The 10,342-nt window shown below is 43.5% G+C and overlaps 2 protein-coding genes across 2 annotated transcripts; one reads left to right on the plus strand and one right to left on the minus strand.

Moving 5' to 3' along the window:
• Positions 1-834: 834 nt before the first annotated feature.
• Positions 835-3,021, minus strand: LOC130596616 (uncharacterized). Its single transcript, XM_057404426.1, has 2 exons — positions 2,998-3,021; positions 835-1,632 (listed from the first exon to the last, which is right to left on the minus strand). The coding sequence occupies exons 1-2, from the start codon at positions 3,019-3,021 to the stop codon at positions 835-837; spliced, it is 822 nt and encodes a 273-aa protein (XP_057260409.1).
• On the plus strand, positions 1,758-9,900 carry CUNH5orf63 (chromosome unknown C5orf63 homolog). Its single transcript, XM_057404400.1, has 4 exons — positions 1,758-1,789; positions 5,840-5,960; positions 8,889-8,945; positions 9,688-9,900. The coding sequence occupies exons 2-4, from the start codon at positions 5,844-5,846 to the stop codon at positions 9,865-9,867; spliced, it is 354 nt and encodes a 117-aa protein (XP_057260383.1). The 5' UTR covers positions 1,758-1,789; positions 5,840-5,843; the 3' UTR covers positions 9,868-9,900.
• Positions 9,901-10,342: the final 442 nt, after the last annotated feature.

Raw genomic sequence — 10,342 nt, forward strand, 5'->3', positions numbered from 1 at the left:
TTGAGCCCAGCTTCACATCACCCACTAATTTGCTTAGCTCATATACTGTGTAATGCCTCAAGCTGTTAATGAAAATAGCAGAGGATCATGTTTGAAACGGATGTCTGCAGTCTCCCACTCTTTTGCCCAGTGTTACACTCAATTATGACTATACTTGCTGCCTGCACTGAATTTTAAAATGTAAAAATTTAAAAAGCAACATATAATGTCTTCAATAAAAATCAATTTTATCTACATTGCTGCTGCTTGAATCACAGGGAAGTGGAAAGTCTCACTAAAACTGAAATACATACTGTCAAAAAGACAATCTAGGTCCATTACTTTCTTCTATTACGTTAAACTTATTGCAATTTCAAAGGAAAGAAATTAAGTTAAAGCCCACTTACTCCATTTGAAGTCAACAGAAGCATCATGAGCAAAAGAACTGAACAACTGGTGCTTTGCTTTGGAGAAATTTCTGCCTTTCTACCTTTGTTGCCTATAATTTCGCAGTGTATTTTCCCCATATTTTCCCTTATGATCCCTGTGTGCTTTCATTGTTGTGACCCATTGTGCTTTAATGCTGCACACTAACAGGTAGGCAGGGTTTGCCTACATATGTCTGGAGATAACTCCTTTGTCAGCCTGAGTGGGTGGCCAAAATCGTGGTCCTGCACACCCGTCCGGGATGGAGAAGAACATGGTGAGGCAGATCGGTACTGTTTGATACACAGCGGAGGGCAGGGAGTACGAGAAGCAGGGTAGCTCAGGGCGGCACGGCTTGGAGGCTGCAAGCCAGAAACCCTCTCCGCCGCTGAAGGAAGGGGCGCCCAGTTATAGCGGAGCTCCCAGCTCCTAGAAAGCCGGGGCCAGCTGCAGGGGCTCCTGCGGCCCCGGGGGGACACCCGCAGGAGCCAGAGCAACCGCCTCCCGCCGGCGACACTCATGCAGGGCTGCCTCTGACGGAAAGGAGGTACACCTGGGAAGACGGAGGGCTAGGGGCAGCTGACAATGCCCCTTTGGAAGGGGCGCCAGGAGGCTTGGGGGCAGAGGCGGGCTGGGGACGGGCCCGCTGCTGAAGGGAGGCGGCGGGCGCCGCGGGCAGGCCACCAGCAGGGGGCGCGGCAGTGGCGGGAGGCAGGCGGGCCCGCCGAGGCTACGCCTTCGTTCCTCATCGGTGCCACCGGAAGCCCACGCCGTGGCCCCGCGAGAGGTGGGTGCTCGCAGCCCCGGCTCTTGCCGCAAACTGCTGCCGACGCCCGGGTTAGCGCAGGCTGGTGCGGCGGGCCGGGCCAGGCCACGCCAGGCCGCGGTCCTAGGCAGTGGCCGCAGGGGCCTCCTCGGCGCAGGCGCGACGGTCGCGGGCCTTATGTTGGGCCGGGGCTTCTCGCCGGTAGCGGGCCGGAGAAGGCCGAGAGCAGAGAGCCGGGTGCGGTGAGGTGCGGTGAGGTGCGGTGAGGTGCGGTGAGGTGCGGTGAGGTGCGGTGAGGTGCGGTGAGGTGCGGTGAGGTGCGGTGAGGTGCGGTGAGGTGCGGTGAGGTGCGGTGAGGTGCGGTGAGGTGCGGTGAGGTGCGGTGAGGTGCGGTGCGATCTTTGGGCCGCGAAGCGGGTAAGACTTGGAGTCTCGTTTTTTTTAATGGGCTGTGACTCTGTCTGTAGAGGGCATTATTGCTTTAGAAAATGCCACCAAGAGAAAGGGGGCTTTCCCATTACAGGAGGTGATGAAGAGAAGACCGCTGGGTGCACTTTTCACCCAGCTGGTGAAATTGGCTGTGGGAGGTAATGGATCACTCGGCTGGAAGGTTTTCAGGTGGAGATGCTTAAAATAGGCTTTTAAACTATTATAATTCCACTGTATGGTAATGGTCCCTTGTATACATGGATTCTTCAGGCTTAAGAAATAGGCTCGTGGCCATTACAGCAGCCTGTTGAGTGGGTTTTAGTTATGAAATTTGGAGTACAGGTCTCGGACCAGAGTCTAGAGTGAATACCACTGGAGGGATCACTAAACCAAATTCTTTGCACACTAGCATGAAATCATACTTTTAATCTTTTCTGGGATGGAGCACAGTGGGTTTGTGACATTTACCCCTTGTTTACTATAGTAAGTAGTTTGGAGCAGAAAATGCCTAGAAATATGTATCAATTCATAGACAGCAACGCCTCACGGAAACAGGTATATTACTCATGACATTTTTGAATTTTGAGTTGATGTAAAAACCTGATTCTTCCCTAAAGACCTGAGGAGTTAAATGTGTTTGCAAAAAGAAGTTCAGGATTTTCCTGTATTTTGCACACCTTCTCTGAACAGCTGGTGGGGTAAAAGCCTAGGTGGAATCTCAACAGCTCTCACACGTGCTCCTTGGTCTCCTGCTATGTCAGCGTGTTTTCATGTTCAGCTTTTCTCTGGTAAGGAATCAAACTGGCAACAGGAGACTCCTAGCAGGTTTGCTTTCCTTGAAGACCAAAGATGGTTTTGAATGAGGGACAACAAAATAAGGCTGCTTTAAACCACCACTAACTTGGGTCCTCAGGAAGTGTTCTTGTATTTGCATCTGTTTACTTTCCCCCACTGTCTTTCACTTGATACTCTTTTGTCAGACTACACCTAGGATTAAATGGCGGATAGGAGTCAGTTTAATAGACACAAGGTTTCTTTAAGATAAATAGGTAGAAAATGCCTAGGACATTTTCAATGTCATATTTTCCACGTTCCTGATGTGTTACTTGCAGAAAGAGGTGTGATATGTCCATGTGATCCCCATATTCTGCCAAACCCAGGTTAGGGTTCCAAAATCAAATGCTACATGAATGTAAAGTATATGCAGACAAATGCCTGCAAGTTTATAATAATTTCATGTTTGTGTATATGTATACAGATCCATGGAAAACACAACATAATCCTGTCCAAATATGTTGGTAATTATGCATATAAAACATTCAGAACCACAGAGCAAGAATGTATTGGTGTCTTGAAGATGAGATTATTTAAGAGCATGTAGCATCATTAAAATTTACATAGTTGGAGAGGAAATCAGCCATGCTTGTCATTCCTTGATTGATGTTAAGATGAGGTTTATGCAGGTAATTATCTAAATAATGGCTACTTTTAGTGTCACATCATGTTTTTCCAGCAGATGAGGATTTATTAAGTGATGGAAATTCTATTAACAGGAAATTAGTCCAATTTGGCTTTGCAAAATACAGCATGGGAAACGTCCAGACTTGCAAGCATCATTTATTAAATCATTCTGTATCACTGTAGTGTAGGGAAGGGTAAGTTCTGAAGTTCACAAGCATCCTTTTTTACGTTTACGTATTAAATTTGTTCTGCAAAGAAATTGTTACAATTACTGGGGGGTAGGTTAAATTGAGCTCCAGAACAACTACATCGAAAGATTTTGTGTGTGCTTTTAGCAGTTTAGTTTTTTCATAACAAAAGATACATATGATACAGATGTGAGCTGGATGTGAATGCCTAAAGGGTGTCAGTGGGACAATTTCTTTCTCTCAGCAATGAAACCAGCATGGAGGTGACCTCTGAGGTTGGAGCTCTGCATTCCAGAAATGTTGCTCAGCTTAGAACAGGCCAGTGTTGGGAACCCACTTGTTTACATGATGGTAGTGTGTATGCACTAAACACCCGTGTGGCCCTGGGGTGCTCTTCAGAGAAATGGAACTGCTGCCGTAGATTTGCCTAGTAAGTGATAGGGTATTTGCTTTCTTCACCTCCTGATCAATAGCAACTATACTTAACCCTTCACTATGTTAGCACCCTTCAGTGTTTGTGCCAAACCACTGTGATTTGGTTTTATCTGCAGCCTTTTTATTTAATCCAAATATATAAGATTAGTAAATTCTGCTGATTTAAAAGCAAGCTTCTATGAGGGCAGAGCCTTTGTTGCAGTCATGTAAAGCTGAAGTTGCACCATGCTATAGCCCAGGTTAAATTCAGCAAGCAGGTCTGAGTGCTTCCTAATGATGCTGTCTGGCAGCTGGGCTTCAGAAGCTCAGGGAAGTCAAGCTGTGTCATCTGTACTGTGGGAACATGATGCCGTCTGACAGTATCTCATCCTCCCTCAGGGCCAAATGTCCTAATCTGCTTTATGCTAATGGATGAGCAGAGCATGACTAGGGCCTGGATGGAGAGTGGAGTCATTTTGAGTTGGGATTAGTCCTTTGAGTCTTTTTGGAAGTGGCATCACTGTGTAGCCTTAATATCATTCTACATAGGTGAATAAATTGACAACAGGACTCTGTTTTCCTTAACTTATTTACAAAAAACATCCAGTCAGTCTGAAGATAACTCTGGAAACTCTTGCTTTAGTAGAAATACTGGTCAGCAGAGATTTGCTCCTGAATTCCAAAGGTAGTGTTGCTTATAATTATTTAGAATTAGTAAGGAAGTAAGACAGTGTGATACATTATTTCTTTTTGTGAGATCTTGAAGTTTAGGTTCTGATATTGTCTTACTCATTCCCCATCAGCTGAAGTTTTGGTGGGAATCAAGAGGACTCAAATTTACCAGAGGGTAGAGGGATGGAGCAGCCACAACTTCTCTGGGCAACCTGTGCCAGTGTCTCACCACCCTCACAGTGAAGAATTTCTTCCTAATGTCTAATCTAAATCTCGCCTCTTTCAGTTTGAAGCCATTCCCCCTTGTCCTACCACTACCTGCCCCAGATTTCTTGTAGGCCCCTTTAGGTACTGGAGGGTTGCTCTAAGGTCTCTCCTGAGCCTTCTTCAGACTGAACAAGCCAAGCTCTCTCAGCAGCCTGTCTTTACAGGAGAGGTGTTCTAGCCCTCTGTTCATCTTTGCGGCCATCCTCTGGACTCGCTCTAACAGCTCCACATGTTTCTTATATTGGGAACCACAGAACTGGACACAGTACTGCAGGTGGCGTCTCATGAGTGTGAAATAGAGGGGGAGAATCACCTCTGTCAACCTGCTGGACACCCTCCTTTTGATTCACCCAGGATACAGTTGGCTGGTCATGCCTGAACGGAAACTAAATAGATGCAGTTTGGCTTTATATAGAAGGGACTTGATTTGCCAAGTGTAAATTCTGATGCCAGCTGTTTGTGCAGACTCCCTTTTGCTTCTGTTTTTTGCCTTTCAGTCTTAAAATGCCTCGTAAAGGTCCCATTAAGACACAAGCTTGGAGGAAGCACTGTTAACTATAAATACATGACTTCAAGACTCCAGCATGGCACGCTTCAACATTAAGTTTACTTAAAACTCTCTCAAAGAAATTGCAGGCCTGTCAATATCTTTGAAGAAATAATTTGCTGTTGCAAGAAGGACTTGGGGCAATGTGCATGCTTTTAATATTACCAAGTTAAATTGTCTTGGCTGCAGCTTTTTTTTCACTGCATAAAGCATTATATTAATGTTCTGATTAGGTAGAGATTAGTTTCTTGATGGAATAATTTGAGTAAGTAGAATGCGTCAAGTGCTTCAGCAAGATTACTAGGTTCAAAGCACAGCACTTTGCGTTTTGTTAATATCGTAATTTTTACTGACATCTATGCAGTTGAAACAGCATAATGCATTTATGTCAGCATTTGTGTTAGGGAATTTGGAAGAGGCATTTCAGTAAGAAAACACAGTGTTGGGGTTTGTTTTTTTTTTTTTAATGGAGCTACATTTTTGAGCCAGAGCCACACAACAGTTCTGCTGCACTCCATAGTAAACTGTTTCTCTGATTAATGTGTAGATACTGTGAGCATAAAAATCTGGGGGAAATTATCCGATTGTGTGTATTTTAGAACTGCAACTGAAACATCACATCTTAACGTTAAATTTCATGAGCTATAATTTGCCACAAAACAATTAAAGATTTTATTTTTGCCTTAACAGGACAATGATGCTCTGTGCTCTGAGCAGAACATTACAACTAGCAAGGCATTCGTACAGTCCACTGGGGAGACCACTTTGTTCCGCCAGTGCAAATAAGCCAGTGCTGACTTTATTCACCAAGGTAAAAGTTGTTTACAGAATAAAGCTAGGCAAGACTACATATTTATCAGTTTTGATATATATGAATCCCACATGAAAGGGCTTTGCTATGCGTTTTGTCCACATATTTGTGTAGTATCCTAATACTACACACTTAAGTTTGGTGGTGTCTTTTACACTAGGCTTTACAGCGTAGTCCTGCTGTCACTGTAGCAAGAAAGTAATTATCAACCAGTAAATGAAGATTTCAAGATAATTGTGTCTTAGTGACATTACAGTTTATTTACTAGTTGAAAATTGTTTTCTAACAGCCAATGTTTCATTCTTGAAATGGAGAGCAAAGATGAGTTGTTATGCATAATCTGTCCAGGACAGAAGTAGGCTCTTCAAAACATTCATGTTTACTTTCAGCATCACCTGTGAGACTGAAAATATATCCAAGCAGTGTTAGTAGCATATGAGGAAAAAGCAGGTTGTGCTTTATCCTCTTTTTGCTTTACTGGCTGTAATGTTAGTAGAAATAAAATGCAGGTAAAGGTTTGTGTGTGGCATGAGCAGATAGGATTCTTAAACATGTTTATAAAAGAGAAGCGATGGGCAGGAATTGTCATTTGTGAACTGTTATCAAGAGCCTATATTACCTGCAGAGTTCTTCTGCACTTTTAGATGGAATGGCACATGGTGGGCTGTACTGCATTTGTATGGTTTATGTAGTCTTAGAGAGCAGAGTAACTAGAAATGCAGAGCACTGAATGTTGACATCAGTGTGGTCATGTTTGTTGGAGATGGTTGTAACTAAAATAATTTCCTCCTCTTTCATAATGTTTGTTCAAAAAACCACCAACTTTTGGGGGGGGGGGGGGAGGGAGGCTGTTAACTCATCAATTCTCCTGTCTAGCTCTACTGTACAGCCAGCACAAAAGAAGCAGTGACAGGAAGATGTGTTTGCTTCCTTCAGCATCAGTGCCAGCTTAGAGTGACCACAAAACTGCAGTCTAAGTATGCAGCATAAACGGCAATTATCTGTAGAAATAAAACTGTCCCTCCCGCTGTGTGCATTGTCTAATGGATCTAGCTATCAGCACTGCATGTCCCTTAATGAAGGGGTTTTTACTACCTCAGCAGTGGGAGTCCCTCCTGCCATTGTAACATACATCTAAGGGAGAAGGTTGTCCAAGACAGCTTTATCTAGGCAGCTCTATTACAAATTAACATAAAGCAAGTGATGGCAGAAACCTACTATTGGACCGTTCTGTTGAAAACTATGTACTAATATAAATGGACTTTTTGAACAGATTTCACTTTTAGTTAACATAGTTCACTGTCTGATTTTAAAATAGTTCCAGGAGTAAAAATGTATTCCTTGCTAAGAGTCAGCTTAGTTTGTCACATGCTTTTAGTTGACTGTGTCCTGGGTTCAGCAGTAGCAGTCATGTTTCTCCTTTGTGGTAGCTGGTGCAGTGCTGTGTTTTGACTTTCGGCTTGGGAACAGTGCTGGTGATACCGATGTTTTCGGTTGTTGCTAAGTGATGTTTACCCTGACCAAGGACTTTGTGAGGCTCATGCTCTGCCAGGGAGGAGGGGAAGCCGGGAGGAAGCAGAGACGGGGCGCCTGACCCAGGCTAGCCAAAGAGGTATTCCATACCACAGCATGTCATGCCAAGGGTGGGGGGTAACTGGGAGTTACCCAGAAGGACACGGGCTTCTGGGTGGGACTCGTTTCTTGGCCGGTGGTATTGTATTCTCTTCCCTTGTTATTTTCTCTTGTCATTGGTGGTAGTGGTGGTGATTTGTGTTGTACATTGGTTGCTGAACTATTCTTGTCTCAACCCATGGGAGTTGCACTCTTTCAATCCTCCTCCCCATTCCTCCACTTCCTCCAGGAGCGGGGAAGGGGAGAGCCCGGAGAGGGGGGCGGCCTCGATTGCTCTCAGCCCGGCACCACTCACTGGGAGTGAGTGAACAAGCTGTCTGGCTAGGGTTTAAACCACTACAGACTGTTTTAGTAGAAAGCTCTTCACAGACCTAGGGAAATCAAGTATATCCTACTTTAACTGTTAGGAGCCTGGCATGTTACAAAACTGATGTGGAGGATTGACTCCATGTTTAAACGAGCCCTAGGAACACTTTAAGTGGGAGGAAGAGAAGGTATTTTGTGGCAGTGAAACAGAGCCATCACCTTCACCACTGTATGCTTTCCTATGTGAATTATAGGCCAGACTCTGGCATTACAGTCATGGAAGCAGCATGCCTTCATGTGTTACTTCTTCATGTACTCACTAATCTACTAATCATGATGCATGCCCAGCAGAAGTCAGCGGTAGAGTAGCTTCCTGTAGTGGAAGACTAAGGAATTTTTAAAAATGACATGTTTTCTTTGACCCCGTAACAGGTCAAAACACTGCAGCTGTTTGCCAGTTCTTCCTGCAGGTTGTAGGATCATGCTTAATTCCTTTCAGGCAAAGATAACCATCAGGTCATCTTGAATCACCATCTTTAGATACTTGAACTGACCCTAGTGACTCAATCTAATTAGAAAGTACTTCCTCATTCCCCTTCTATCAAGGGAAATTCTTCTGTCAAGACTGGTAGCTGCAGTTGTTTTCAGCTTTGAATATCCATTGCTGCTGACCAAAAGAAGGGGTCTGTGCATGACCTTTCAAAATATGCCCTTGAATCAGCCTTTAGAAAAGCCATTGAAAGCTGTTCATTTGCACCATGAGCAAAATAATAGCAAATAAGAAATAATTGAATTCTTTGGCTGAATAGTTTTTGTTTTATCCATGTTGCACTGATAAATAAATTTAGAAAGCATTAAGACAGGGTGGTACGGGGGGAGAACCCACATTTACAGTAATGATCATTCCTGTCAGTGTATGTTACTTTACAGTACAAATGATCTGTGTGGTTTACTGTATGCTTTAAGTTGGTCTGAATTTTTTTTCTTTAGAAACCATGCCCTCTATGTGACGAAGCAAAAGAACTGCTTGAACCATATAAGAGAAGGGTAATGTATTGCAATATTGCCTACATTTTCTGTATAGAAAGGACAGTTAATCAGGATTCTTTATTTGTAAAAGAAAATTGCATGGATTTATTTGCAGTGCTTTCATGGGTGACTCTTCAAGACAATTTCAGCACTTATTTCAATAAAACTCATTATCCAAAAGCATTTTGCAACAATGCTACTCAAATAAGTATCGGCAAACTAAACCAATATGCACTTTGTCACGATAGTTTTTAAAACCACAGCTTTTGTATGCACTATTGCCTATCTGATAGAGGATTTTTCAATTTTCATAAAGCAGATCATAATTTGTGAAGGATGTTAGTAAGTGGGGCTTCAAATATTTGAACTGTATGTGACTGTAGTTTTTTGCCATTCTTCAAACAGATTTTGGTCTCTTTCTTCAAGAAACTGTTAACAGAAGCATTAAGTGGTCTTGCACTCTGCTAATTAGCAGCAGTGTGTTGCCAGCTTCACATTTATTGTGGTTGGTGCTCACAGGAGAATGGCTCTGCACACAGGACCAAGAATATCATCCTCTACTAGGGAGAGAGTCCTTTGCAGACACATGGCCAAGGATTGTGGCTACATAGATTTTGTACCCACAGAATGGGTAGTTGTGTACAACATGGAAGAATAAATCCAAAAGCACCAAGAAAACAGCCTTACATTTACCAAAAAAATAAAAGCAGGTGTTGTTTCTCAGTGTTCAGTAGGTACTAACCCTTTTTTTCTGTGGCAGTTTATTTTGCAGGAGGTGGATATTACCCTTCCAGAGAACTCGGCATGGTATGATGAATACAAATATGACATACCCGTTTTTCATTTAAACGGAAAGTTCCTAATGAAGCATCAAGTAGACATTCAAAAGTTTGAGGACCAGCTTCTGAAGCTGGAGTTGCAAAATGATGGAAAACAGTAAAGAAAATGCATCTGCTATGGTGTGAACCTGAAAGGACTGTACAAGATAAATTGTGTGAAAAGCAGTATTCGTCATCTGGTGTTACATTTCTTAGAACATATGGCACCACTGTCCTAAAAAACTTCTGTGGCTTGAATTCTATTTTTGTATTAATCATCCAGCCCCACTGCACCAGTGGCAGTTCTGTATCCTAGGCTGACTTTTCACTGAGAGAATAAATGCTGCTGTGGAGTAGCAGATAAAGAGAAATGTGTTTATATTGGGTTTGCATGGCAAGGTTTTGGTAGCAAGAGGCAGTGAGGTGAGGGGTGGCTATAGAGTGCCTTCTGTGAGAAGCTGCCATAAGCTTCCCCTCTGTCCAATAGAGCCAGTGCCACCTGGCTCCAGGACAGACCCGCTGCTGGCCAAGGCTGAGCCCATCAGTGAGGGTGGTAGCACCTTGGGGGTAACACAGTTAAAAAGGGGACTGTAGGGT

Source organism: Pezoporus wallicus, unplaced genomic scaffold, assembly GCF_028554395.1.
Source record: "Pezoporus wallicus isolate ANWC-B61680 ecotype Strahan unplaced genomic scaffold, APGP_CSIRO_Pwel_v1 contig_7293, whole genome shotgun sequence".
Taxonomy (NCBI): Eukaryota; Metazoa; Chordata; class Aves; order Psittaciformes; family Psittacidae; genus Pezoporus; species Pezoporus wallicus.